The sequence below is a fragment of the Limanda limanda genome, chromosome 7 (genome assembly GCF_963576545.1).
Source record: "Limanda limanda chromosome 7, fLimLim1.1, whole genome shotgun sequence".
NCBI classification, from domain to species: domain Eukaryota; kingdom Metazoa; phylum Chordata; class Actinopteri; order Pleuronectiformes; family Pleuronectidae; genus Limanda; species Limanda limanda.
The window spans coordinates 30,119,603-30,145,973 of NC_083642.1; the positions used below are offsets into that span (position 1 = coordinate 30,119,603).

A 26,371-nucleotide genomic window follows, 5' to 3' on the forward strand; every position below is an offset into this window, starting at 1 on the left:
GATGTTCAGCAAGTCACACATAGTCCAAACCTTTAAAAATGATCAAAAATACATTTCAATGTGATATTCTTCGTTTGCAGACACAAACAGTGTTTGGTAGCATTGAATGGTTAATGCAATGCAATGATAAAATCCTATTTACTTTTGCTGCATTTACTGTTTTACCAACAAAGCATCGTATTCTAAAAGCTCCTCATTAATTTCAACCTGTTAAATAATATAATACAATGTCTCTATTGTAAATGTACAAGTACAGCCACATGTCAATTATTATATTAATCATTGTAGGGAAATAATAAGAGAACAATATCTGAATGTAATTACATGAAAGAAAATTCATTATTCAGGTACAAGTACCTTAAATATGAACTGAGTGAAGTACTTCGACACATTCCACTACTGACATTTTCACAAGATGAGAGTGTTGCAGGTTGATGACAAGTCTCTGCTTGCATATTTTTTTTGTTTAAATCAAAGTGCAACATTCAACACCTGACATCTGACAAGCTTTAAATGTGAAATGCTACAGTTTGACACAGACTGTAACCACGACCTTATTAAAACCATCTTACACAGTAAGAGATTTGTGCAATCATTCAGGTTTTAAGTTCCCTTAGAGAATCAGTGCCAAGCCCGTTTTTTTTACATTTACTTGTCATTGCTCTCTACATGTATTCTATTAACAATCAGTATTTGTAGCAAAATCATGTCCATTAGTCCTTGCACTTGACTGACCAATTCTCACACACTGGCGACCATTTGATAGGATTAATAGCTCAAGAACAAGAAGGAACGTGGACCTTGAATCAAGACCAGACTTGGCAAGTTTAGATTACCTGTTTTCTTTTTATAAATATCTGACTGAAAACAGCGTCAGGGAATTTATGATGACCCGTGTCTATAGGTTAAATGTTCAGTGCACTGTTTCAAGCCTCACTGGTTTCTCATTGTCTCTGTTTTACTGTCTCTTGATTTATCCATTTTTGCGGCTGTGGATTAAAGCTCCTAGACAGCCCACTCTTGATCTGCTATTAATGCTTCAGTGAGAAGTGCGCTTGAAAGTGGTGGGAAAAACAGACTACAGCCAAGATGTTAGGGAGTGAGACATGCTTGAGGAATGCGCCCAAAACCCCACAGCTGAACAGCTGTTGTCAGTGCTCCACTGTACTTTCCCGAGATTTATTGGGACACTGGAACTGTCAAAACAGTTCCCTTAACTGAGAGTGTTGGATGAATGTCCAGTTTGGGTGAATGCTAGATGGTCTGTAAAGTATCACAATAATCTGACATTGTGTACATGTACAAATAATTTAGGTCAAACAGGTCAAGCGTCCTTCGCTATCTTGACATGCTACAGAAAATTGCTTCTCAAATGTTAACTGGCACAAAGCCATAGTGACATTACTCTTGTAGCTGCAAACATACACCGACTGCCTTTTACATTGTGCATTGATTAAGAAATTCTACTTATCGCATTTAAAGCATATATGGCCTCACCCTAAATTACAGCAATGATTTATTAACCCCTTATGGATCAGTGGATGGAGCTTTTCCTGTTGGTCACGTTGTTGCCAGAGAGTGACAAAGCCTTTGCTGTTAAAGCACGAATTGTCAAACAATCGCACAGATGACACAGGCAACATCATGGATGGACTGATGATGGATGTTACAGTGTTACCTGGACCCTGGCCTCAGTCAATTTGGTCCTCTGGGCTAGCTCTTCCCTGGTATAGATGTCAGGGTAGTGGGTTCTTTCAAAAGCCTTTTCCAGCTCCTCCAGCTGCTCCGCTGTGAACGTGGTGCGACTCCTTCGCTGCTTCCTCTTCAGAGGGAGGTCAGGCTCTGACTCTACATCAGACACTTCATCCATCCGACTACCTGGACAAACACATGGAAGGGGCATATTATGTCAGCATGATTTTAGCTGTGAACATATAAAGGTGTAATTAATGTGTGCTACCCGTTACTTTAACCCACCTACCCTGACACCAGTGTGCCAGTATCCTTTTTGCTGCCCTTGTATTATATTTGTTCGCACTCACACAGGCTCCACACCATGATTTTTTAAACCAGGCACTCACATTCACTACTGAATCCCAACTACCACATAAATGGTAAATGGTAATGGTCCGTATTTTCTGTATATAACGCTTTTCTAGTCCTGATGACCATTCAAAGGGCTTTACAATACAGTTTTACGTTCACGCTTTCACACACACAGTCGTACAGTGCATCTATGTGCAGCATTTTCTCTAAGAGAAGGGGCAATTTGAGATTCAGTATCTTGCCAAAGGACACTTTGGCATGCAAACTAGGGATCGAATTGCCTACTTGTAACCTTTTGGTTAGAGTACGACCGCTCTAACCTCTGAGCCACAGCCGCCCCATATACCATGTTAATTATTTGCATTTTCTTTAATAAATGTTAATGAGAACAGAATGCAGAGTGCATCACTATCCTTTGTTGCGGCCCATGAGCAAGTTGTAACACAATAAACATATCCTTTGATTTGGTGACCTTTTCAAACTGTTTATCATTCCCTTTAAAGTGAAACGGCATACCACTCAGGGGCGGCTTTCCTGGGTGGATAGGGGGGTCTAGACTTAACCCTAATACGTTAGCAATAAAACAAAGACTTGGGATAAAAAACAAAACAACTAATAAAAATAGCAAAAGGTATAAAAATAATTAAAAAAATATAAAATAAAAACAATGCTGTTAAAAAAGAAGATTCATTATTTTTATTCAAATTAATTTAAAGCAAGATCATAGAGATAGGGCTCTTCCTTTTTCTCATTAAAACCCTGGCTGCTGAATTTTGTACAAGCTGGAGTTGGACAATGGATATTTGGGTAATTCTGAATATAGTGCATTACAGTAGTCCAGGTGAGAAAGAATAAAAACGAGTCAACTGTTCAGCCAGTAAGGTATGTGTTGAACCAGTTTAGAGCTGTGCTTTTGATACCAATACAACTTTAGAGTCTGTGTAAAATAATCTTGTGATCTACTGTGTCAAATGCAGCAGATAAGTCGAGCAGCATCAGGATAGATGCATCTTTGTTATCTGAGCTCAGTCTACGCTCATTTATTATTCTGAGTGCTATTTTGGTGCGGTGTCCCTTTCTAAGACTGAAATCGGTTGTATGGGTCATATGTAGGAACTCTCATCAAAGATTTGACCTTTTCAAGAATTTTCAAAGTTCAGGCAGGAAGACTTTATCCCCATTCAATCAATCAATCAAATTTTATTTGTATAGCCCATATTCACAAATCACAATTCGTCTCATAGGGCTTTAACATGGTAGCCATCCTCTGTCCTTAACCCTCAGCAAGAGTAAGGAAAAACTACTAAAAACCCTTTTAACAGGTAAAAATACGTAGAAACCTCAGAGAGAGCCACATGTGAGGGATCCTTCTCCCAGGACGGACAGAAGTGCAATAGATGTCAAGTGTAGGAAAACATCATCGGGAATCAATCAATGTCTAATCTCTCACTCTCTCTATGCTTATTGATAAGCTCACTGTGGGCGATTCGAAATGGCCAATCAGATTTTGCCAAAGTCTCTTACAGCCAATCATGTGCCTGCGGTCTAACTTTAAATCCCTTCTCCGCTTTTCCGTGGTCGGCTGTCATTCAGTGATGCGCAAAACTACAGAATGCAGAATACTCATCACATTATCTGGATCCTCAACCACCACCAGTGTCTATGTAACCGGTCTTTTCTAGGTGTCTTGGAACTCTGGGTTGTGTCTTATGAATTGATGACCGGAACTTGTTCTTAGGTAACAGGACTTTTATTTCTTGGTCTCTGTCACTTCCAGAACATTCTTGTGAAATCGGTGAAAATAAATACAATGACCACCCGCGACCTATAGAGGTTGCCAAATACACGTAAAACACCCAATACAAAATCAATGATAAACAAAAACAGAGGTATTTCTGGTGAAATGAAATAATACTTTTAATACCTGCTACATCTAGACCCCGGGGGAATTCGTGTACAACGTTCTGCAATACCCCCATCCAATACTGATGACATCACATAGGGGTCTAAAACTCCAATAGACTATAACTTTCACATTACTTTCTGTGCATATGTCAATGAATGTTGTTAAAGCGTTAATTTTAAGTTCATCCTGATTGATTTAAGGAAAGGCAGGTTGGAAATGAGTCTGTAGTTGTTCAGCATAGAGGAATCAAGATTTGCTTTTTCAAGAAGGGGCTTAACCAGAGCGGATTGAAGTGCATCTGGAAAGTTACCTTATTGTGAAGCGGGACATGTGTATTCAGAGCTTTGTTGTTGAGGAGGGACGATCTCTGTGGGTTGTTAATTAGCTTTTTCTCCATATTCTCTCAGCTCTACGGGATTTCCTCTTTAAGGCTCCAGTATGCTACTCCGAATCCGTTAGGGACGCCCGGACGGCTCGGACGGACACTTTTTCATTTATAGTTCTCCGGTGCTGAAAACAATTCACCGCCAGAACAGTAGGTGGCGCAACGGAAGTCGAGCTTAGACAAGCATACCTCTATGTGCGTAGAAGAAGTCCACGTTTGTTTGTTTACAACAAACAACCAGCTTTCCTCACACACAGTGAACGATGGCAACTAACAGAACTAAATAAAGTGACACCCAGCTGGTCAAAATGCTGATGTTATCGTTTCTTAGCGCAGTGGTTCCCCGGTCTTGTTTCCAAACTGCGTTGCTAATTCCACAGCTTGAAGCTACACAGAGGCAGCTAGCTTCCCCCCCAGCTTCTACACACAGTCAGCAGGGACTCCCGATACTAACTACTACCAAGTGTTTGCTTCTAACCTGAAGGTTTTTGAGAAACAGTGTCATGATAGTCGTGGAATTAAAGTCGTGACATGCTAACTGCAGTGCTGTGACCACCGCAGTTAGCATGGTGGCTAGCACGCTAGCGCCGTAATGAAAGTTCGTTATAACCGTACACACATGCCGTCAGTGCTCTGAACAGCCACCGTCAGCCGGACAACTCCGCTGGCTTAACACCCTTGTCACATTAATCGTAGAATCATAGTTGTGTTTGGGTTTATTGTGATATAGGGAATAAAACAGGAAGTTTGAGGTCCGGAAATGATGTCGTTCCGAAATGCTGTCGTTAGCGGACCAATCCGTAGGCTCTTCACCATGCCGTCGTGTAGTTAGAAAAATCAGAGGTGCACGAAAAGCTCTCCGAGGTGCTTGGAGAGGGCGTTCCACGGCGGAGAGGGCGGTCCTTTCTATCCGCGTCCGTAAAAACGGAGTAGCATTTATCGGCCTTTAGTCTGTGATTTCTTTCTGGATTTCTAAGGTGTCACACTGTGCGGCTGTGGCTGAGGGGTAGAGTGGTCGTCCTCCAACCTGAAGGTCGGTGGTTCGATCCCCAGTCTGAACCATGTGCATGCCGAAGTGTCCTTGGGCAAGATGCTGAACCCTGAATGGCCCCCCATAGAATAACAAAGTGCTGCAAGTAGATGCACTGTATGAATGTGTGTGTGAATGGGTGAATGTGAAACTGTACTGTAAAGAGCTTTGAGTGGTCATCATCAGACTAGAAAAGCGCTACATAAATACAAATCCATTTACCAATCCATTTGCTGTTTAGAGATGATCTTAATTTAGAGTTAAAAGATCTACTTTTCATGGTTAGATTTGAAATCCCTAGAGAGAGCTTGATTTTGCATGTGAGTACAGAATTTGGCAGTTTAGGATTAACATAGATAGGATCTCTTAATGAGGCATTCTGTAGCAATTTAAGCAATTGTAATAATAAATAGTTACATATTGTGTACTGAATGTATGTTGGCTTATTATAAACACAAAATAAAGCATTCTTAAACTTTTTCAGATTGCAGGTCTGAAACACAGTTTTAATGCTCTGTCAAATATTACTAAATGTCATTCATTATATCTACATTATATTCATATAAACTCTGTTAGGAGTTAATTAGGACTTACAAAGAAGTATAATACAAAAGTCATAGTGAGATAGAGAGAGAGAGAGAGAGAGAGAGAGAGAGAGATAGATAGATAGATAGATAGATAGATAGATAGATAGATAGATAGATAGAGAGAGAGAGAGAGAGAGATAGATAGATAGATAGATAGATAGATAGATAGATAGATAGATAGATAGATAGATAGATAGATAGATAGATAGATAGATAGATAGATAGATAGATAGATAGATAGATAGATAGATAGATAGATAGAGTAAGAGAGAGAGGTGACATTGTGTGGCACAGCGAGAAGCAATAGACTTGTTCACAACTTTCGACTCTTAAAGAGGGATCAGATGGAGGAGGATCAAACGGTGCTACAATATCAAAACCTGCATCCCCCAGGGCACATTGCTGAGAGATGCAGTGTAATGAGGGGTGCTAATCTCTCCAGACCACCTTGGTGATGTGTGTAACACCATTCTTGAACTGTGTGCCCGAGGGCAGCCCAGACAAGCACACTGGCAGGCTGTAAATAGTCCCAAAACATTTACTGCACAGCTGATTTGATTTCACTCACACACAATGTGTCCACACTGCTGTTCATGAGGAGCCATGGGAGATTATCGACATATTATCTACATTATATACATGTAGATATCCCTTTCCAATAAAGCTACTAAACTCTTACCAGGATTCAAGAGTATTTATAATTGTATATAGAGTGTCTGTTATTCTAGAGTGTGGTATGATGTCATATTACAGATAAAAACACATCAGCTTGGACATGGGACCAGATATCACAATGAGTCATATTTCACATTTCCGACTTTACAAACAAATCTGAACACAATAAACCTACTACTGATGGTTTAACAAATCACTGTTCGAGATATCTGTCTCTCTCTCTCTCTCTCTCTCTCTCTCTCTCTCTCTCTCTCTCTCTCTCTCTCTCTCTCACTCTCTTACTGTCTGTTTGTTAGTATTATTATTATTGTTATTAACTGGTGCTGCTATTATTGATAATATCATTATATATATATATATATATATATATATATATATATTATTTTCAATATAACAACCATTCTAACAAAGATTTAGGGGGGGGGTGGGCAGACAGACCAGGAACAGACACCTCGGCCCATGCCAAGGTGACCTTGGCCAAGATGCTGAACTTCCCCTCCCCCAAAAAATGGCCCCTAATAGATGTTGAATGCACCAGTTGAAAGTCACTTTGGACTTTGGAAAAAGCTAAATGACATTTTGTGTAGTGTATATTTCAAAAAATCCACCTGTAAAATGTTTAAACTATTGTAGAGTGTTCAAGTGTTTTATAGAGAGACAATTACTGAATGCACACTAAGTGAAGCCCCCACTGTTATTTTGAGCTGTTTGAATGAAATGTGACAATCATGAGAAACAAATATTTGTTTGTGATCATTCATCTTAGGAGGCCGAACTCCTAAAATATGACCCATGTGTACAATGTCTGTTTCATGAACAATTAGCATAAATGGGGGCGGCTGTGGCTGAGGGGTAGAGTGGTCGTCCTCCAACCTGAAGGTCAGCAGTTCGATCCCCAGTCTGACCCATCTGCATGCCGAAGAGTCCTTGGGCAAGATGCTGAACCCCGAATGGCCCCCCATAGAATAACAAAGTGCTGCGAATAGATAGCCTGGGTGCCAGACGAACTTAGCCCCGCCCACAACATTTTTTGGTAGGGAAGTTCGGTCTGGAGTCGCTCCATTGGAGAGAAATTATGCTCCGAACAGCTTCACATTGTCAGGGCGGGCTTTATACGATGATGGACAGATGATCAACCATAGATATGTGATCAGTAGTTACGTAATCAACTACGTCATCAAAGAGCGCTTGGGTTGACTTTGTTTTCCACAGACATGCCTTCCGCTGGAGAGCTGAGATGTGTAGATGCTGCCATTGAGTCTGTTTTAGAGACATCAACATGGGAACTAATTTTGAAAGAGGAACAGAGAAACGGGATCAAGGCATTTTTAGATGGAAAAGATGTTTTTGCCGTCCTTCCTACGGGATTCGGGAAAAGTTTAATTTATCAGCTGGCCCCGATGCGTCGCTCAACATACGTCACATACTACGTTGCTCTGATTGGTTGTAGGTCTATCCAATTGAGCGAAGAGGCATTTTTTTTCCTGGAGCGGTTGAAACACGCCCCATAATCACAGCCCAATGGAGCGGTCTCAGACTCATATTCTGACTAGAATTGAGTATGACAACGTCAGGCTAGGGAATAGATGCACTGAATGAATGTGTGTGTGAATGGGTGAATGTAAAACTGTACTCTAAGGCGCTTTAAGTGGTCAACAAGACTAGAAAAGCGCTATATAAATACAAAACCATTTACCATTTACCATAATGTCACACAAATACACCAACATACGCCATCAACACTATTTTAAATTTTGATTTAGATCTTGAGAGACATTAAATTATCATTTTCAAATAATTCAGAAACAAATCCAAGTTGCTTTGAATACCAGTCATTGAAAATATTCATTCCTATGCCTGGAGGGAAAGCTTATTCTTAGTTAAAGGTTGTATTGCTGATCAAAAATCACTCAAGCTTCTATGTTGTATGTGATATCACGCCACACTCGCCAAAGTGCTGCTCATTGTGGGAACTGTTGGGTTCCCTCGATAATTTCGAAGGTCTTCAATTTCTATGTAAAGTGCCTTGAGATAATTTATATTTTGATTTGGCGCTATTCAAATACAATTTAATTGAATGGATATGACTGCTCATGTGGTGTCATCAAATTGTCTGCACCCCCTACAATTATATTTGTCTCGTAACTAGGTTATTTACACCATGTTTTAACTCCACTACCGGAAGTAGCGAAGTCAACTTCTGTTACTCATTAAGTTGTTGATTGGTCAGCCATCAAATAAAAATGAACCAGACCAAACAGAAGTGAACCATTAATACAATGCACTTATATTTGAGCGGTAAAGCGCTCGTCCTCCAACCAGAACATCAGCAGTTTAATCACAGTCTTCCTCATCTGTATGCCAAAGTGTCCTTGGACCCCCTGAATTTCCCCTCATAGAAATTCACCTAGATACACTGTATGAATGTGTGTGTGAATGGCAAACTGTACTGAAAAGCACTTTGAGTGGTCATCAAGACTAGAAAAGCGCTATATACTGTAAAAACAGCCCATTTAAAAGGAGTTTCCCCTCCATATCCCGCTCCCACAACCTAACGTTATTACCTGCCTGTTTAAAGAGGTGACTATATCACAATACATATTTTGAAAAAGAAAAAACATAGCAGAGCCAGGTCACCATTTACGCCTTTAAATGTCTAATGTTGAAGTGTTCTCTCAAGACAGGATAGCTGCTATAACAAAAACAAACAGAATCAAATCAGAATCAGCTTGTACACATACAAGGAATTTGACACCCTAACTCCTCCTGAAGTCCACTGTCATCTCCACAGTTTTGAGCTTGTTCAGCTCCAGTTGTTCAGACACTACAGAGGGCCAGCTGTTCAATCTCCCATCTGTACGCAGACTCAGCTGTCACCGTCCCCATGAGGCTGATGACAGCTGTGTCGTCTGCGAACTTCAGGAGGAACAGACAGGTCTCCTGAGGTGCAGTCGGTAGTGTGGAGGGAGACGACCATTGGGGAGAGCACACTTCCCTGGTGGGCGCCGGTGCTGATATTCCGGGTGCTGGATGTGATCTTTCCCAAACTCTCCCAGCTCTCTGCGCCAGCCTCCACGTGTCAGTTGATCACTAATTTCCTGACAGATAGGAGGCAGCAGGGCAGCCTTAAGGCTCCATTATGCTACTCCGAATCCGTTACGGACGGACAAATGGACGGATCGGACGGACACTTTTTCATTTATACTTCTACGTGTTGAAAACAATTCACCGCCAAAACAGTAGGTGGCGCAACGGAAGACAAGCTTGGAGAAGCCTACCTCACGATTAATCAGAAGAAGTCCACGCTGTTTATTTACTTACTCCCCACTTTCCTCACACACAGTGTAGGCTATGATGGCAACTAAATAAAATAAAGTGACACCCAGTGGGTCAAAATGCTGATGTAATCGTTTCTTAGCGCAGCGGTTCCCCGGTCTTGTTTCCGAACTATGTTGCTAATCCCAAAGCTTGAAGCTGCTTGAGGCTACATGTAGCTTGAAGTTACACGGAGCTAGCTAGCTTCCCCCCCAGCTAGCTTCGACCCCAGCTTCCACACACAGTCAGCAGGGACTCCCGACACTAACTACTACTCAGTGTTTGCTTCTAACCTGACGGTATTGCAGAAACAGTGTCATGATAGAAGTGGAATTAAAGTCGTGACAGCGGGTTTTTGCACTGTTACCACCGCAGTTAGCATAGTGGCTAGCCCGCTAGCGACTTTACGAAAGCTCGTTATAACCGTATGTGACCGTGCACACATGCCGTCAGTGCTCACACCAGCCACCGTCAGCAACTCCATGGCTTACACACTTCACATTAATCGTAGAATCATAGTTGTGTTTGGGCTTGTTGTGACACAGGAAAAGAAGCAAGAAGTTTGAGGTCCGGAAATGACATTGTACGGAAAGGACGTCGTACAGAAATTATGTCGTTAGCGGACAAATCACAGCCAACGGCTTTAAAACAACAACAATAAAAATATGGTGGTGAAGAAAAGCATACAGAATGGAAAAAACATATTTATGGCTAAATTTCAAGTATGTGACATACAGTATAGTGAACCTGAATAGCGGACTTTGCTTTTCATGGATCATGGGCATATAAAATCTGTTTATACAGTGAAGGGGTCTTCAGAGGATCACAGTTTTGCGAATGTGAAGTCCAGTATTTGTTGTAAATATGTGTAATATGAAGGTGTTTGGGTGCAGTGCATTGACACTGGGTTGTAGACAGTGAAAAGTAGAGGGCGGACATGGATATTCTTCTACCCTGTATTAGTTTATCTTTATGAATGTATTTTATTCACTACAGATGTCGGTCATGTGCTGGTGAAGGAAGGATAGAAAAGCCCTGTCAAACTGGCTGAGACAACTAGAGGGTCGGCTCTGTAGTTTAATTAAACAAGGAATTATAGGATTAGTGCAAGGCTCCCATTACAGGCCACTGGAAGAGACTCAGGGAGAATATCTTTTTGTATTCCCCCCTAGCTGCACCCCTTGAAACCTCCCACTAGAGAATTCTCAATGGATTACATGTGGCCGCAGGACACGCTTCTGCATTAATTAACTCAATTCTTTTAGCATGCAAAGATTTGTTTTTCTTATACACCAATGTAAAAAAATACTGTATATTTATATATACAATCTATGTCTTGTTTTTTGCTGGTAGGTTGGTGCAGGCATTGTCGGGTGGGGGGCTTGGGGATGATGGTGTTAGCTTGCAGAGCAATTTGTCACTAACTCAGCGTGACAACACTTGAGGCGGCTGCAGTAGGGTGGGATCAGTATCCAAAAGGTATCACCAATCCTCGGGGTGCAGCTGCAATGGGATGGACTCTATTTGTTTTCCCTCCACATGCTGCTGGATTTTGGGGAGGAGAGGCGCAGAGGTGGAGGAGAGGGAGGGATATGAGTGAAAATGAGGCTTCCTCGCCTAGCAGTATTTTCTGTCTTCCTCACTGTCTCTGTCAGCCCACACACATGAATTTGGCCTCCACCTGAAGCAATCTGCTTTGAGGCTTGTTATTTTTTGTCTGCCTTCGTTCTTTCTTTTGAATCATCTCATGGCAGTTTTAGGAGTGACAAACAAACTCACACTGCAAAAGAGTTGACATCAAACAGTGTTTGCCTCCAATACAAGTAGGGTTGGGTATCGTTTAAATTTTATTAATCCCGATTCTGCTTATCGATGCCGGTTCTTAACGATTCCCCATTTCGATTCCAAAATGTTAAAAACAATAGGTAAAATATTAAGATGACAAAAATATCTTTATTGGACTGGTCGGATGCACAGTACCTGTGCTTCATGTTACACTGGGGCAGCAGTGGTAAAGCCTTGTGGTAGACAGGCAAGATTACAAAAGAAAACCCACACAACCATCGCAGCTCGCTCTCCCGAGCTCTACTGGAGGTGCTAGCGAGGTGCTACTAGCACTAGCTGAAGATGACATACTTGGGCTCGGAGACCGCAGGACATTAAACACTTAACAGTCTTGCTGCCTTAAATGTTTGGTGAGCTTCCCACATGCATTGCACTTTGCCTTGTCCTCGTTGTCTTTTTTAAAGTGAAGCCACATGTTTATCGCGGCTCATCTTAGCCACGTTAGCCATGCATGCTAGGTCGCGTCTGAACAAATGGACGGGGTGTTGCATAGTACATGACGTAGTCACATATCCAGGTCCTGGCAGATACATTTTTTTACGGGTATTTTGGATTTGGTTTAATTTGGAACAGAGTTTCGGTTCCCAACCTTAAATACGTGGAAAGGTGCAGACTTTTACAAGCGCTCATGCTAACCCACTTAATTGAATTATGTAGCCTATATACACCAAGGAGACCATAATCATGTTATCTGATTTATATATATATACTTTGTTCACATGTATGTGAATTATTTGTTAAAGGTTCCAAAATACGGCTACAGATATATTTTGAAAATCTTAATCCAATCTGTTTTTGAATGAGAAAGTCACATGTCAGCCTAAAATTACATTATTTAATGATAATAACAATGCACAAAATAAAATGTGTCAGTTATTATATTTGTGTATTTAATTTTCCAGAAGTAGGCCAGCATAATTCATTATGTTTGGTTCATACATCACTTCATAATACGCTCCCTGCAGGAGCATCATGACAATGTTGTGAAATGTATGTGAAATGTGAGAGCTGTATATTAAATAATTGCATTGCTATAAGGTCTACACAACACACATATGAACATCAAAACATATGCGTATGAATGAGCTATATTTAAGATATCAGATTCACTGGTACATAGTCATACCTTCTTTTTAATTAAAAGTTTCATGTAGCTAGTTTTGGTTTTATTTGCACAGGTTTGTGAGAATTTGTGTTTCTGCATAATTTTCACTTATATGAGTTTTCTCCCTTGGGGTTGCTTTGCAATAGTGGAGACTATAAAAAAAATTGGGTAACCTGAGCAGATTAGAAGAGCAAAGCCAGCCATGAAGCTCAAAATGATTGGGCGTGTAAATGACAGTGCACAACCGGTATAATGTTGCCGGCAGTTTGCGGGCAGCTGCACTGACAAACTGAGCTGCACTGGTGGTTTGGTATCACATGGTAGCAGCAGCCTCACACTTGCTTTGGATGGCAGCACAATAAGGATCTCAGGATGGAGCAGAATAAAGTTTGACAGGCCGGTGGATCAGGAGGGTCAGCCACATAGCAGAGATTATGGTAATGAGACAGACGCCTAGAGCCGATAGAGGGGCTAAACCTGGACTTCATCTTTGTCTCAAGCAGATCCCTCGATTGGCATGCTACGTCTTATCAGGAGAATGGGAGCATGGAGCAGCTCCTCACACACACACAGAGAGAGGGGGTTTGCAAATGTGCTGTGGTATAAATAACAAACAGTACGCTTTGGTTTTACACAACAGCCTGGTTTTGTTACAGAGTGAATACGTTTATATAGAAACACATCCACGCTCAGATCGCTGGCATCATGTGCAGCAAGTACACACACACACACAGACTGACACACACACACACACACCAACACACAGTCTTCCTCTAAAAAAACAGTCTAATTAAACAATTATGGACATTCTGATTACTTAATAGCGATAGCTGTAATTCAATTTTCCTGTTCCAGGGAGAGTCATTTATCACCAAATTACCACCCTATTATGTTTTTCAGAATGTGCACTGAGATCACAAAGCCTGCTGTGTCCCACAGAGTCAGGCTTTTATTTAACTTGAAAAATCTAAAATGGAATCAATTGAAACAAAGTGCTTTAGTTTGATTATGATATAATAAGTGTTCTTCTTAAATAGGATAATTATTTTAGCTGGGTGAAAATGTAGGAAATCTATAAGCCGTAATTGCAATAGAGGTAGCTTCTCAAGACACAAGGTATACAATGTAAATAAAATAACACATTGGGTAAAATTACATTATGAAATATACCCCTCAGATTAATTTGTTTATTGCGTTTTTTATAAAAGAGCCCTGTAGAGTAGACTTACAACCATAAGGGGACAAAAACATAGTGACATGTGACTCATTTAGCTTAGCATCATTAAGGGGCTTGATTCAGATCAAATTTACACACAAAAATTACTGAAAAGTATTTCAATGCTGCAGATATGTTTTAAGAATTAACCAAATGGCTGCTAATAATATTTTCTACATAAAAACATTTTGGGAAATAACTGCAACCGCACAGTGTCCAACTCGGCTGATAAAAATTAGCTTTATAAAGTCAGTGGAGATGCAAACAATCTCTCCTCTAATTCACTCTCTTTATGTCTTCATGAAAATAGAACTGTAATTCCAGAAATACAGAGGTTGTAGCTGTCCCCCCAGAAAAGGTCCCCAACTGGGACACCACACACCAGAATAGATACTTTTGGCAGCACATGTGTTTGTTGATCTGTCAGGTTTTGCAAAAATTACTGAAAATCTGGTGGAGAGATGGGGCATTGGAGGAGTAGATAGATGAGCCATGTTATGCACTGAGTGGCTGTTGTAAAACGACATTGTTGATTCTGGTGGAGAAAACTGACACTACTGTTTCCACTTTTACTAAAGAAATGGGCCAAAGACTGACAGAGCTCTGAGGTTGTTCCATAAAACAAATTATGGGGTATTTTGAAAATATTTTTTGGTTCCAATCCAATAACACTCCTTTCAGTTTTGCTTCATAGGCTCTGACCAGTTGCTCAACAATGATGAATTTATTAGTGCAAAACTACCTCTTCTTGAAAAAATAGGCTGTTGATTATTAGGTTTTTGGCCCATAGTTGTTTGGTTTGTTTCTGTGAGACATGAGAAGGAGAAAGTTGTCGTAAAGGTATTTTCCTTTGTGCAGTCTGTGATAAGGATCTCTTTCTGCTCAGCTTTAGGGCATGATTTAACCAACCTGCCTGCTCTCATCACCACTGACACTCTTCTTTTTCATACCATAATTGTACACACCTCCCTTCAACACAGCAGACTGCCAAGTCCAGTCAAGTCCGTTTTATTTATATTGCAGAGAATCTATAACACGATGCACAAGTTTAAAAAGAAAACGTGGATATTTAAATACTCTGCATGTAGGAAACGTGATTTCCCAAGCATAGAGTTTATGATAAAATGTCAAACACAATATGACATTTTGCTTGTTATTTCCTCGCATTTTTGGGTTTTGCATGTTATTTCACACCACATAATTATTGTACTTAAACCCTTACTACAATGTTGTTAAATGAAGCATGTGCTGACATGTCATGCAAAATGTCATTACAGTTTTATTTGTATGCAATACTGTGTGATGGTGTTAAGAGATTTTTCTTAGTTTACTTTTCATTGAACAAAGAACTGAATTAGCAACCCCTTTCTGCACATTAACATTGCACATGTGCAGATGTAGTCAACATTTTGTGACTTGCAGACATGGTCCTAAAATGTTTTCATCATTCATTCATTCATGATTTTGATTAAAAAATAGAACATGTGGGCTATTACACTGACAACATGTTTTGAAAAATAATTATTTACACTGCAAAACTTACACTCACTATGTAATGACAATGTACTGTATATATTGTACTGAACATTATGTATACTTTAGTCGAATAAAAAACGTTGAAATCCCTTGAACTTTTCAAATGCAAGTCATTAAAGTGTAATCGGCAAGAGAGCAATTAATAAACAAATTGAAAGGTCAAAGTTGCCTTATTGACATTCAAGACCATTCAACATAAATTCTTATAGTGGGTAACACACAAAAAACATATCACCTTAAAAGTAGCCAGTAGAAACAATACTAAGCCTGTTCAAATGCTGAGGCTGAGTCACAATGCTGTTGGGAATGAAAGCTAGCAGCTACATATCCTCAGCCTTCCCTGTTAGATGAGCTTCACCTCTGCTGCTCTGCAGTAGTAGGTTGTCCACAACCTACTACAACATGGTCTAATACAGAGCTGATAGCTGCATCATATTGTCAACATGATGAATATTCACAGAGTCATCAAAATTTGATCTGTGCTTACAGTGGACTAATACATGTAAACCCGCCTCTGTATGAACAGAGGTTATAACCTTCAAAATTAGCCAAAACTTAACTGTGCATGTGTGTCATAGTTGGGCTCCTATACATACATAAATACCACTACACCTGTGGTACACATATGTATACTTACTCTACATGCTTTTATTATCTGGATGATTATAAAACGAAACTATATTTAACTCCACAGCACTAAGATCTCAGAAGCTGGATTGCAAAACTAATTGGACACTTCACTCAACATGCTCGCTTATTACTTCCATTATATTGACCATTCATTCCAAAGACAAAATCTAACAGACCAGATAAACAGTGTGTTCAAGGTTTTTTCTATCTTTAGCAGCTGAAGACTTTCGACTAGAGGCATGAGAAACAATGTGGACAGACTGAAGTGGAAGCTGTGCCTCTTTTAGACATCTTGTCTTGGCACTACAGGTCTTTTTACACCTCTTATTGGTCAGCTGCCTCAGTGACAAAGTTGGCTCACTTTAAATAACGGAGGCCCAGGAGCCTCCCCGGGCCTTTCAGGGCCAACAGAGGAAGTCCCCCAGGAGGCCGTTGGACATAAAAGACCACAAACTGCTCTGCTGCACTCTGCAAGACTTCAGCAAACACTTGCAGACGGAGTCCCTAAAGCTAAGCAGCCAAGCAGTGTAAGCATTATAGAGGTCAAACTGTGAAGAGGCATGACATGGAACTGACAGATGGGGGAGGTTGTTGGGACATGATTCAGATTTGTTTTTTCTCAATTTTCAATTTAACATAAAATCTCCCATTCCAACACAGATTATCATAGTTTATAAAGAGTCTTAACAAAGCCCAGACTGGAGGTGTTGTCATATCTCAGCATTAATCTTCATTTGCTCATACATTTCTCCCATAATATATGTGAATTACGATAAACACACAATATGCCATCACCTAGTATTTATGTCACCTATTGATATGGGAATATGAATAAATGAATAGTGTCTTGACAAATTGTTTTCTGTAGCTAAGTCCGGGTGGTTTATATTTAATAACAGTATATTTTCATTTAAGTTGCAGATTTGTCTATGCGTGTACATTACAGGGCCTTGAATTGTAGGTCTGAACACTTGACTAATGAGACTGAATCCAAAGTTTTGAAAATGATTCCAAGAACACAAAAGAAAAGAAAATAAAATCTGCCAGTTGGCAAGAGAAGCTCCTCAATCAACAATGGCCTCAAATTCAAGCCCAAATGGGCAAAACTGAGACGACGCTGAGACCCGCGCAGCAACAACGTTGAAGCCTCTGCACATGCTCCCATTCATACAGTTCAGCATTGTTTCCTCCTTTGTTCCAATACAGCCCCACACAATGGTATTTAGTCACAACTAATGCAGCAAAAGTGTACAGTAAGCAGCAGGAGTGGAGTGATTGCAACGTAGGCAGTTTCACAATCATGAGTAAAATATTTTCCAGCAGATGGAGGAACTGTGCTGAGAAATCCAAACTATTGTTGGTTTACTATAAAAAAAACATTTGAGTGCAGCCACAAACATAAAATCTCAAAGTGAACTATATGGAGCTGTTAGGCGAGTCGTGTGCTCTGGATAGAACAGGCACTGAACTCAATCCAGCCCACACAAAGATGTTGGCTTTATCAGGGCATTATGTCTTAGCAAACTATTAATGCAAAGTCTTTATCTTCTTTCCTCCACAGGCACTGGCATGCATGTGTCTTTATTTAGTAGATAAAAACATAAGCCATAAACAAAAACTGCTGACTGTCAATATAAATACTGATAAAGATTAGAGCTGGGAGCAAATATAATAATATGAAGCACTCTTAAGATATACTCAACACAGCAAAGCTCTCACTGGACAGCTGCAGGCTTAAAGAAAGCAATTGCAGAAAGTTTTAAAAAGCAATAGAATAATCTTTCTTTGGGAGAAAGTAGATCAACAATCAAAGCAGTGCAAATAAAATGAAATGACTTGTGCTTGTTGACACTCTTTCCGAATTCAGGTTTCAAATATTTGAAATACACCAATATATTTGGTGCAGCATTGGAAGTCTAAACGTCCATGTCAGTTCAATATCTGAGAAGCACACAAAAGTTAAATTGATATCAAATTTACATTCATAGTCGTTATGAATGGCCCCATGACCTTCCCTGCTGTCTAACCTATGGGTAATTTTTTTTGCTTTTGTCCAGCAGGAGTTTCCTAGAGGTAAAATTATTCTCACAAAATCTAGGCCTCAATGTAGCGGGTTGCTACTTTGAGGCCTCGATTCTTACCACCTCTGTACTAAAACTCAAAACAATCGTAACTCAACATATGTTGTGAAAGCTCTTTACTGAACTAAATGTAGGTAATCTATGTTGAACGATAGTGACAACAGGTTCAGGGGGGAAACAATAGTCATTTTCTGCAGTGATTTTCTGATGTGACTTCAGGAAATCACTGCTCCCACAGCCACGAAATCGAGCGGCATGTAAGAGCCTGTAGAACTGCAGCCTGTAACTGTCTGTGTATGGTTGAAACACATGAAGTGTGTAAGTGAGTTTTACAGGGCTTGGTAGGTAACCTTCACACAGAGCTGTGGAACCCCTGCCTCCAGTCTTTATGCTAAGCTTAGATAACTGCTTTCTGGCAGTGTCTTATTTCCACATCATACATGGGAGTAGTATAGAAATTAGTTAACTGTCTTCATTATATTTCCCAAAATGTTCAAGCATTCATATTTTAGATAAAAAAATTGCAACCATTTCAACATTGAACAATTATTCTACACTAATATGCTGTAAGTTATTTGAATATCAATGTTTAAACTACTTACAAACATTTTATTGTTTTTGCTGAATTCCCTTTAGTCTGTAGTACACTGTCACTATTTTGTCACAGCATTAAAAAAACAGGTGTGAGAAAACACATGACTTAAACAAACAAAAGACTGACTGATGTTACAGGACACTGTTAAACCACATTTTCTCATCAAATTAACCATTTCAACATGTAGGAAATGTTGCATTGGACTCTGTAACAAAGTTTTTGTTTTACTTCCAGCCAAGACAGGAGTCAGAACAGCAGTGTGGTGAGTGGACCCCTGCACACCCTGCACACCCTCCCCCTGCAGATTCATGTTCATTCAAAGCCGGAGCATTAGAAATCAGCTCAGCGGCACAGAGGAGAAGCTTTCCTTTCAGCGTTTTGCTGTTGTCTAGCTCAATCGTGTCACTTTGAGGGAGTCTATTCAGAGGTATTCATGCATCTGCCTTCAGGCTACAATGGCTGCCACTTTATAAACTGTCAGCCTACTTGCCTGAAGTCTTTGGTTTATATTGTTTCCTTTTCCTTAATAAACTTGGAGGAGTTCATCAGCTCCTTTAACAGCAAATCCAGGCACAAAATAAATGACAGGCTGTATGAGCTTTCTTTCTCTTGTTAGTGTATCAGAGGGCCACATCTAAAAGCACACATGCTTGCCTATTGTCTGTAGCTGCCAGATTGGGGCTACAAATATTCCACAATGCTGATGTTGAGACTGGCATTTGTGTAAAGGTAAGTTTCTTAGATCCAAATCTTTTCAATTTTTCTGTGATTATTCCTTCTAAAATCACATGATCACGCTGAGGAAAGTCCTTCCACAGAACATCACACAAAATGTATATATACCAATAATTAGTTCGAATAAATAAACTGAATGAATAAGGAGTGGTAACATTTATTAACTTATTGAAAATCAACACGTTCCTTGTACAGAGATCAAGTTTTGAAATTGGACTTTAGTACTTTTCTGTTTAGAACTGTATCACTTTTCAAACATAATTTTGTACATGATGCTCGCACACTCAGCTTCATCATACAGAGGAGAAGGCTCAGATTACATCTCAGAATAAATTTAGAGTATGAAATTAGAATAAAATCCTGATAACTGTGCTTGTATTGTTTATTTTGTTTATTTTGCAATGTTGTGGAATTAATGCATTGAAAAGGCAGGCCTGTTTGTTGTGGAGCAATGAGATAAAAGCTGAAAAATAAAAGTAGGCTACTTGAACACAGTGTTGCCATAAAAATGTAAATCTGTAAATCCATTCCAAAGTTCTACATCTACAGCATTGCTCATAAAATCTGAAATATATTTTTGCTAGATATGTTTTTCCACAAAGTAACATAACACAACAAAAACCTCAGGTAGCAAACCTACGTTTTCTTACTATACATCATTGTCAATTGTTTTTTAAAATGCAGGCAATATCATTGAATATCAAAGATGATTACTATGGCCTGTATAATACAAATATTAACAACAATAATAATAATTACAATTCCGATAATAATAATACCTCTATCTAGCTGTCCTGCACTTCAAAACATATTTTTTTGTATCAATTTAGATATTTGTAGTTTAATAAAAAAGAAACCAGCTTACCTCCACACAGACAAATGCAATACAACTGATTCAGGTTATTAAATCATCTTGCAATAAGAATGCTATCATATTTTTGTGCAATGTGTCCACCACAATCATAATTATTACAACTACCGTACAGGTATCTCTGATAGGACCTCATTACTTATGAGAGCAAATAGTCATAAAATCTGGTAACAATTAATTTACAATTTCATTTTAATTTCACTGCATGTGGATTCTTAAATGTTAATGATGTAAATGTAAATAAATTATTTGCTTGAGTTTTTAGTAATTGCTGAATAGCGACAGTTACAGTTGTGAAAGACAAAACGGAATTGTTGGGTTTCTCTATAATTTTTAAGATCTCGACCTTCTATGCAAAGTGCCTTGAGACAATGCATATTGTAATTTGGCACTATACAAATAAAATTTGAAACATTTTTAACAGTGTAATTAGAGAAGGAGAAAGCAATTCATTAGAATAATATAATTTGATGCTACTAGTAATGTATTATTTATCAATTAAAGTCAATTTAGAGAATTTAGGACCATTTGAACAATTTAGAGCAAATTATAGTAATATTGTATTTTACATAGCGGTCAGTATCAGCATTAACCCTTAATTTTGTTGGTACCTTATTCATACAAGAAAAGTATACAGCATATCAATCAAATATGATCAGCAGCTCATTAATCCAGTGCTTCTGTTAAGAGCGCGCTCCCTGATTTATTTTCCTAAAGATGCACTATGAACAATGTTCAGTTCTTGTGTGTGTCGCAAATATTTGAACATGTGCCTCAAATTATTTCAATGCAGTGACGGAGACATGGCCATTAATCCACTTTCATACCTTTCAGTAGCGTGAACATATACACCCCTACCCCGAGAAAAAAAAATACAGGAATACCAGGCTTTTATGCCCCAGTAATCTCTGTATATTTAAGGTCATTTTCTAGCCAATTACACTGGATGGCTGCATTTGGTGAATGTGATTTCTTACATGGATTGATGGAGAAAACCATGAATAAGCCATCTAATAGATCCAACCACACAGACCTCTGTATGGAAATTTCAATCAGGATTCTGAGATGAATTAGGCCACTCTGAAAATAATTCCTTCATCCATTTCCCAAACACAGGAAACGCTAATATGAATAATCAGTTATACACACTTTATCATCACTCTGTCAATATGTTTGGTCATTTCTTTGAAAAAGAAAAACAGAAAAAAGCAGATGATAATAGGATTAAAAAAGAAAATACAATATACAGCAGTTCCCTTTAAATAAATTATAATAATTTCAGTTACTGATATAATACTTGTTTGCCTAATGTTATCAGGTCACTCAGGGTGCTGAGGTCATATTCTGATTGGCTAAGTTTGGGACTTAATATTATAATTGATTGTATAATATACAAATCGATTTTTTAAATTCTGAATATCATCTTTCAATAAACTTTTCAATTATCAAAGACAATTATCAAATCAATAATCAACATAATCTAAAGTAGATATTAACAATATGCCCATTATATTATCCATTATATGATTTGAAAGACATGTCGCATATGTGAAAATAAATGAATGTGTGGATGAAAGAACAAACCTAAAAGACCATGGTGAAGTGGTGTAGTGCCGAATCCTGTGGTCAGGGCTTGATGTCACTGTTTGATCCTTCAGCAAAGTATGAGGAAGGAACCTCTCATTCTCTCGTTTGTCTGTAATGTGCTCTTGGATCAAATTAGTTGGATGAAAGCAAATGTCTCCTGCCAAACCCTGACACAGTGGCAGCTAACAAACATATCAAGAACAAGATTCAAGAATTTCACTTTTCTCAAATAAAAAATGTTAAATAAAAATAACTGAGAAAAACATTCAAACCCTAAAATGTATATGATGGCACCATTCTATCAATTGAAAATATTCCGACTAAGGCTGTATTTTTCTGGTTGACATATTTGATAAGCTTGGAAGCTATACGATCTCTGCTCATTTAAAATAAGTTCCATCTGTTTGAACAGACCTTTACCATGAAATGTTTTTGTTAAAACTGCTCTACTGACACCATCTAGTAGTGTGTGTGTAGAAAAACAGCATGTATTTCACACTGGAGTGGCACAGCTGCCGTTCATGAGCTCTCTCCACAACTGGGGCTTCACCACAACATGCAGCGAGGGCTCAGCTCAATTAAAGACCAGCGAAAGTGTTGACATTTTATTAATTTGCTGTTGCCATATTGTTTATGTTATGCGTTGTGTTTCTCTGTTTGCCTTTATCCTGTGTGTATCCTTTGCAAATGGGATGTTAATGGGATGCCCAATGCTTTTGATTGCCCTCAACCCCATTTTGCCTGTTTGCTCTTTGTGCAACGCTCCTCTTTTGTTGGCTGATCAGCTTCCCAATGGGTCACCAGACAAGATTCTTGGCATTTGTCGGCGAAATGAAAGGAGGATTAAGGGATGGCTACTGAACACTCCATAGCAAAGAGTGGACTGCTATTCTCCTATTCTAAGCCCCCTCTCTGTTCAGCAGCTAGCCTTTATACATGTTTGTTTTCTCAAACATATCACTGAGAAGTCCAGAGTGCTACAAGAAATAAAGGAAAATCAACAAGTAGGTCAGACCTGACAAAAATGCTAATGGGTGTTGAGAAACAGCAGAAACTATATTCAAGGTTGTAATGACCACTATTACAGCTGTGAATTAAGTATTTTCTTTTAAAGCATCACATAGGGCTGAATCAAGAAGAATCATTTCATAGTTGAATTATCAGTTAATCAACCGATTATTGTAATGACTATCACTATTATTATTATTATTATTATTATTTTTACTAGGATAATTTTCTAATTAACCAGAGGGTCAGCGGTTCAATCGCAGTATACTCCATATCACTTGCTTGCTAAAGTGTTCTTGGGCAAAATATCGAACCCCAAAGTTCCCTTGACAGTTGTGCTGGCAGTGTGTTAGTGATCAAATGTATTTATATATGTTTTAATTAATGTGTAATTAATAGAATTTGACATGTAGGAAACACATGTTAAATGGTTCCCATGGAGTACTATGAATGAAAATATATTACATATGTAAAACAAAGTATTAACTGAAAATTTCAGTTGTGTTTTTAATGTAATGTTTCATATGTTGAAACCTAAAACTAAAAACTTGTTCTCATACTTTTACATCGGGGGCCCAGACAGATCCTGTCTCATGTGGTAAATGAGCTTTAATTAATAGATAGGCAAGCCTGAAAGCAGCAATGGCACCAGCTAATATGATGAACTCTCATTGTGGCAGTGTCATCTCAAATGTCTCTGATAAGCAAAAGCAGGAGGGGATCAAAGCCTTTAAGCTCCTCACTTTTCTCCAACATGTTCCTCCTCTCCTCACCTACTTTTTGCTCATGTGCTCTTAGACTGGGTGCTGAGGCAAACCTGGAGACAGCACATGAATGCTGTCCTCAGGTCAGCACGTCACCACAGCTGCTGCATGAACACAACAGAAACAGCCTCAGCGTTCATCACGCTCACTAATCAAAAAAACATCTCTGTACGCTAGTCTTGATGCGCGATTCCAAGCCATATTTCATTGGCTTTTCATGACACAATATTCTTATTGGAGAGAATTATTTTCATTCCATAGAAGCCACTTTTAGAACTGATGTCCCTAGAGGGGGTAAAATCCCATTTGCTAAACACTAAACTTCTGCACCTACAGTGACCAAGCACAGATCCGCCACAATTTATTTCGTCACAAATATAAAAATTATTTATTATAAAGGTTATTTGAACAGACTTTAAATCAGACAGCTTTAGGAAGCAATAATATACATGTTTAGCTACAACAATTTTGTCATGCTCAAGAATTATTAGATGTAAGAACATGATCAATGATAATTAGAAAACTATTGCAGACCACCAAACGTTCATCTTATGAATATAAGGTGTGCTATATGATGTTATGGTTAGGTGTCTCTATCAACATTTATACAAAGGTGTTAGTGTCTTATGTCTGCTCGTATTTATTAGCCTTTCAATCACTAAATGACTAGAATAACTGCCTGATGCCTGTTTTTTAGGATGTTTAAAGACATCACCTTTACATTTAAATAACTTCCGGTCTGAAAAACATGGGCCCAAGATTGCAGCTGAAAAATGAAAATGATATTAAATAAGTTTCATCTGTTTATTCTAATTATTTGTTTAGTGAGGTCAAAATAAGACATTCATGTTTTTGATGTGTCTAAACTGCTCATTTAGTCCAACCCACAGTCCAAACACTTTACACTCACAAAGGAGATGAGCATGTGACATAATTATGAATGCTTATACAACTCCTTTGTATTGTACATTGGCTTCCAATTCCCTCATCTCTTTTTTAATATGTCCCTTATAGGGCGGCTGTGGCTAAGGGGTAGAGTGGTCGTCCTCCAACCTGAAGGTCTGCAGTTCAATCCCCAGTCTGACCCATCTGCATGCCGAAGTGTCCTTGATGCTGAACCCCGAATGGCCCCCCATAGAATAACAAAGTGCTGCGAATAGATGCACTGTATGAATGTGTGTGTGAGTGGGTGAATTTAAAACTGTACTGTAAAGCGCTTTGAGTGGTCATAAAAGACTAGAAAAGCACTATATAAATACAAAACCATTTATAATGTGAGTTTTTGGTGCAAGGCAGCAGGGAGGAAAGGGGAGGTTAATCCGAGTTTAATACACAGATGCACAGCCCAGGACCAAGGTTGTGATGATTGTGTTATCTCCAGCCAACATTTGGGTCCCCCTCAATTTCAACCCGGCAAAATAGCTGGGAGAAAGTGCAGATGGAATAGAGTATGTGTGGATGCCCGGGGAAAAGTGTTATTAATAGCTGCAATAGAACTTCCCACAGCCTGCGCTCTCCTTAAAGCTGCCTCTCATCATTTCCACTGAATTTGTTTGAAGTCATCCCCGACCTTTTTTTTTCTTTCAGGAAGGCTTACTCTGGACTCCTAAATTCATAGTACTACAGTACATGTATGCATTTCTTTGGAATACAGCATATTGATTCAGTGCTGCCTTTAAGTGCAAATGAATAGACTATATAGCAGTCACTGACAATGGAGACATCAAAACAGGTACAGTGTGTGGTTTGACCAAAAAAAGACAGCTCCATTATATGGGACCCTATATGGAATGAAATATATCTTCCATGTGCAGAGGCGTAATATAATAAAATGTTACTTTATGTGTTATATATATATGCATAAACACTGACTTCTATCAAAAATCGAAAGTTAACAATAAAGCGTAAGATGAGAAATACAATTATGTGCAGTGCAGGCCTGTACTTTACAACAGGTATAGTAGATGTTAAATATCTGGAGTCATTTCTTTTATGCAAATATGAGTACATCAAGATCGATGAGCAGCATGTATTTGTGATATGAGCCAATTATAAATTGGCTAATTGTTAACATGTCATGATAAATCTCCTATAATGTATATTTATTCTATGTGTATAAGCAGTCTGTGATGGGTTTTTACAAATATATATTGGACTAATTTGTATATGCAGCCTGCCCCTGCTGTACATTAGTGCTGGCATAAAAAGCGGTATCTCATCCGATGAAAATGAGACTAAATGTGTTTGTCACATATCGAGACTAACACTGCAGCTGAAATACACACCCTCTCCCTCACATTCTGCCAACTTGCCACCAAAAGCAATCCCACAAAAACAAATTAAATGAATATTCAAAAGTACAATCTAAACAACACGAGAGGAAACCTTAAAATCTCATGAATTTGCGCTGCAGGCTTTACACCACGAAGTCAGCCACTGAAAGATGAAAGTGAA

At 38.9% G+C, this 26,371-nt stretch overlaps 1 protein-coding gene across 3 annotated transcripts in view; it reads right to left on the reverse strand.

Moving 5' to 3' along the window:
- Nucleotides 1-26,371, reverse strand: part of LOC133005140 (paired box protein Pax-7-like) — a 56,130-nt gene that overhangs the window by 26,953 nt on the left and 2,806 nt on the right. For all 3 annotated transcript variants that reach the window (XM_061074727.1, XM_061074726.1, XM_061074725.1), the window contains exon 5: nt 1,679-1,878. In XM_061074727.1, coding sequence (XP_060930710.1) covers nt 1,679-1,878 — 200 coding nt within the window. The remainder of the gene's footprint in view (nt 1-1,678; nt 1,879-26,371) is intronic.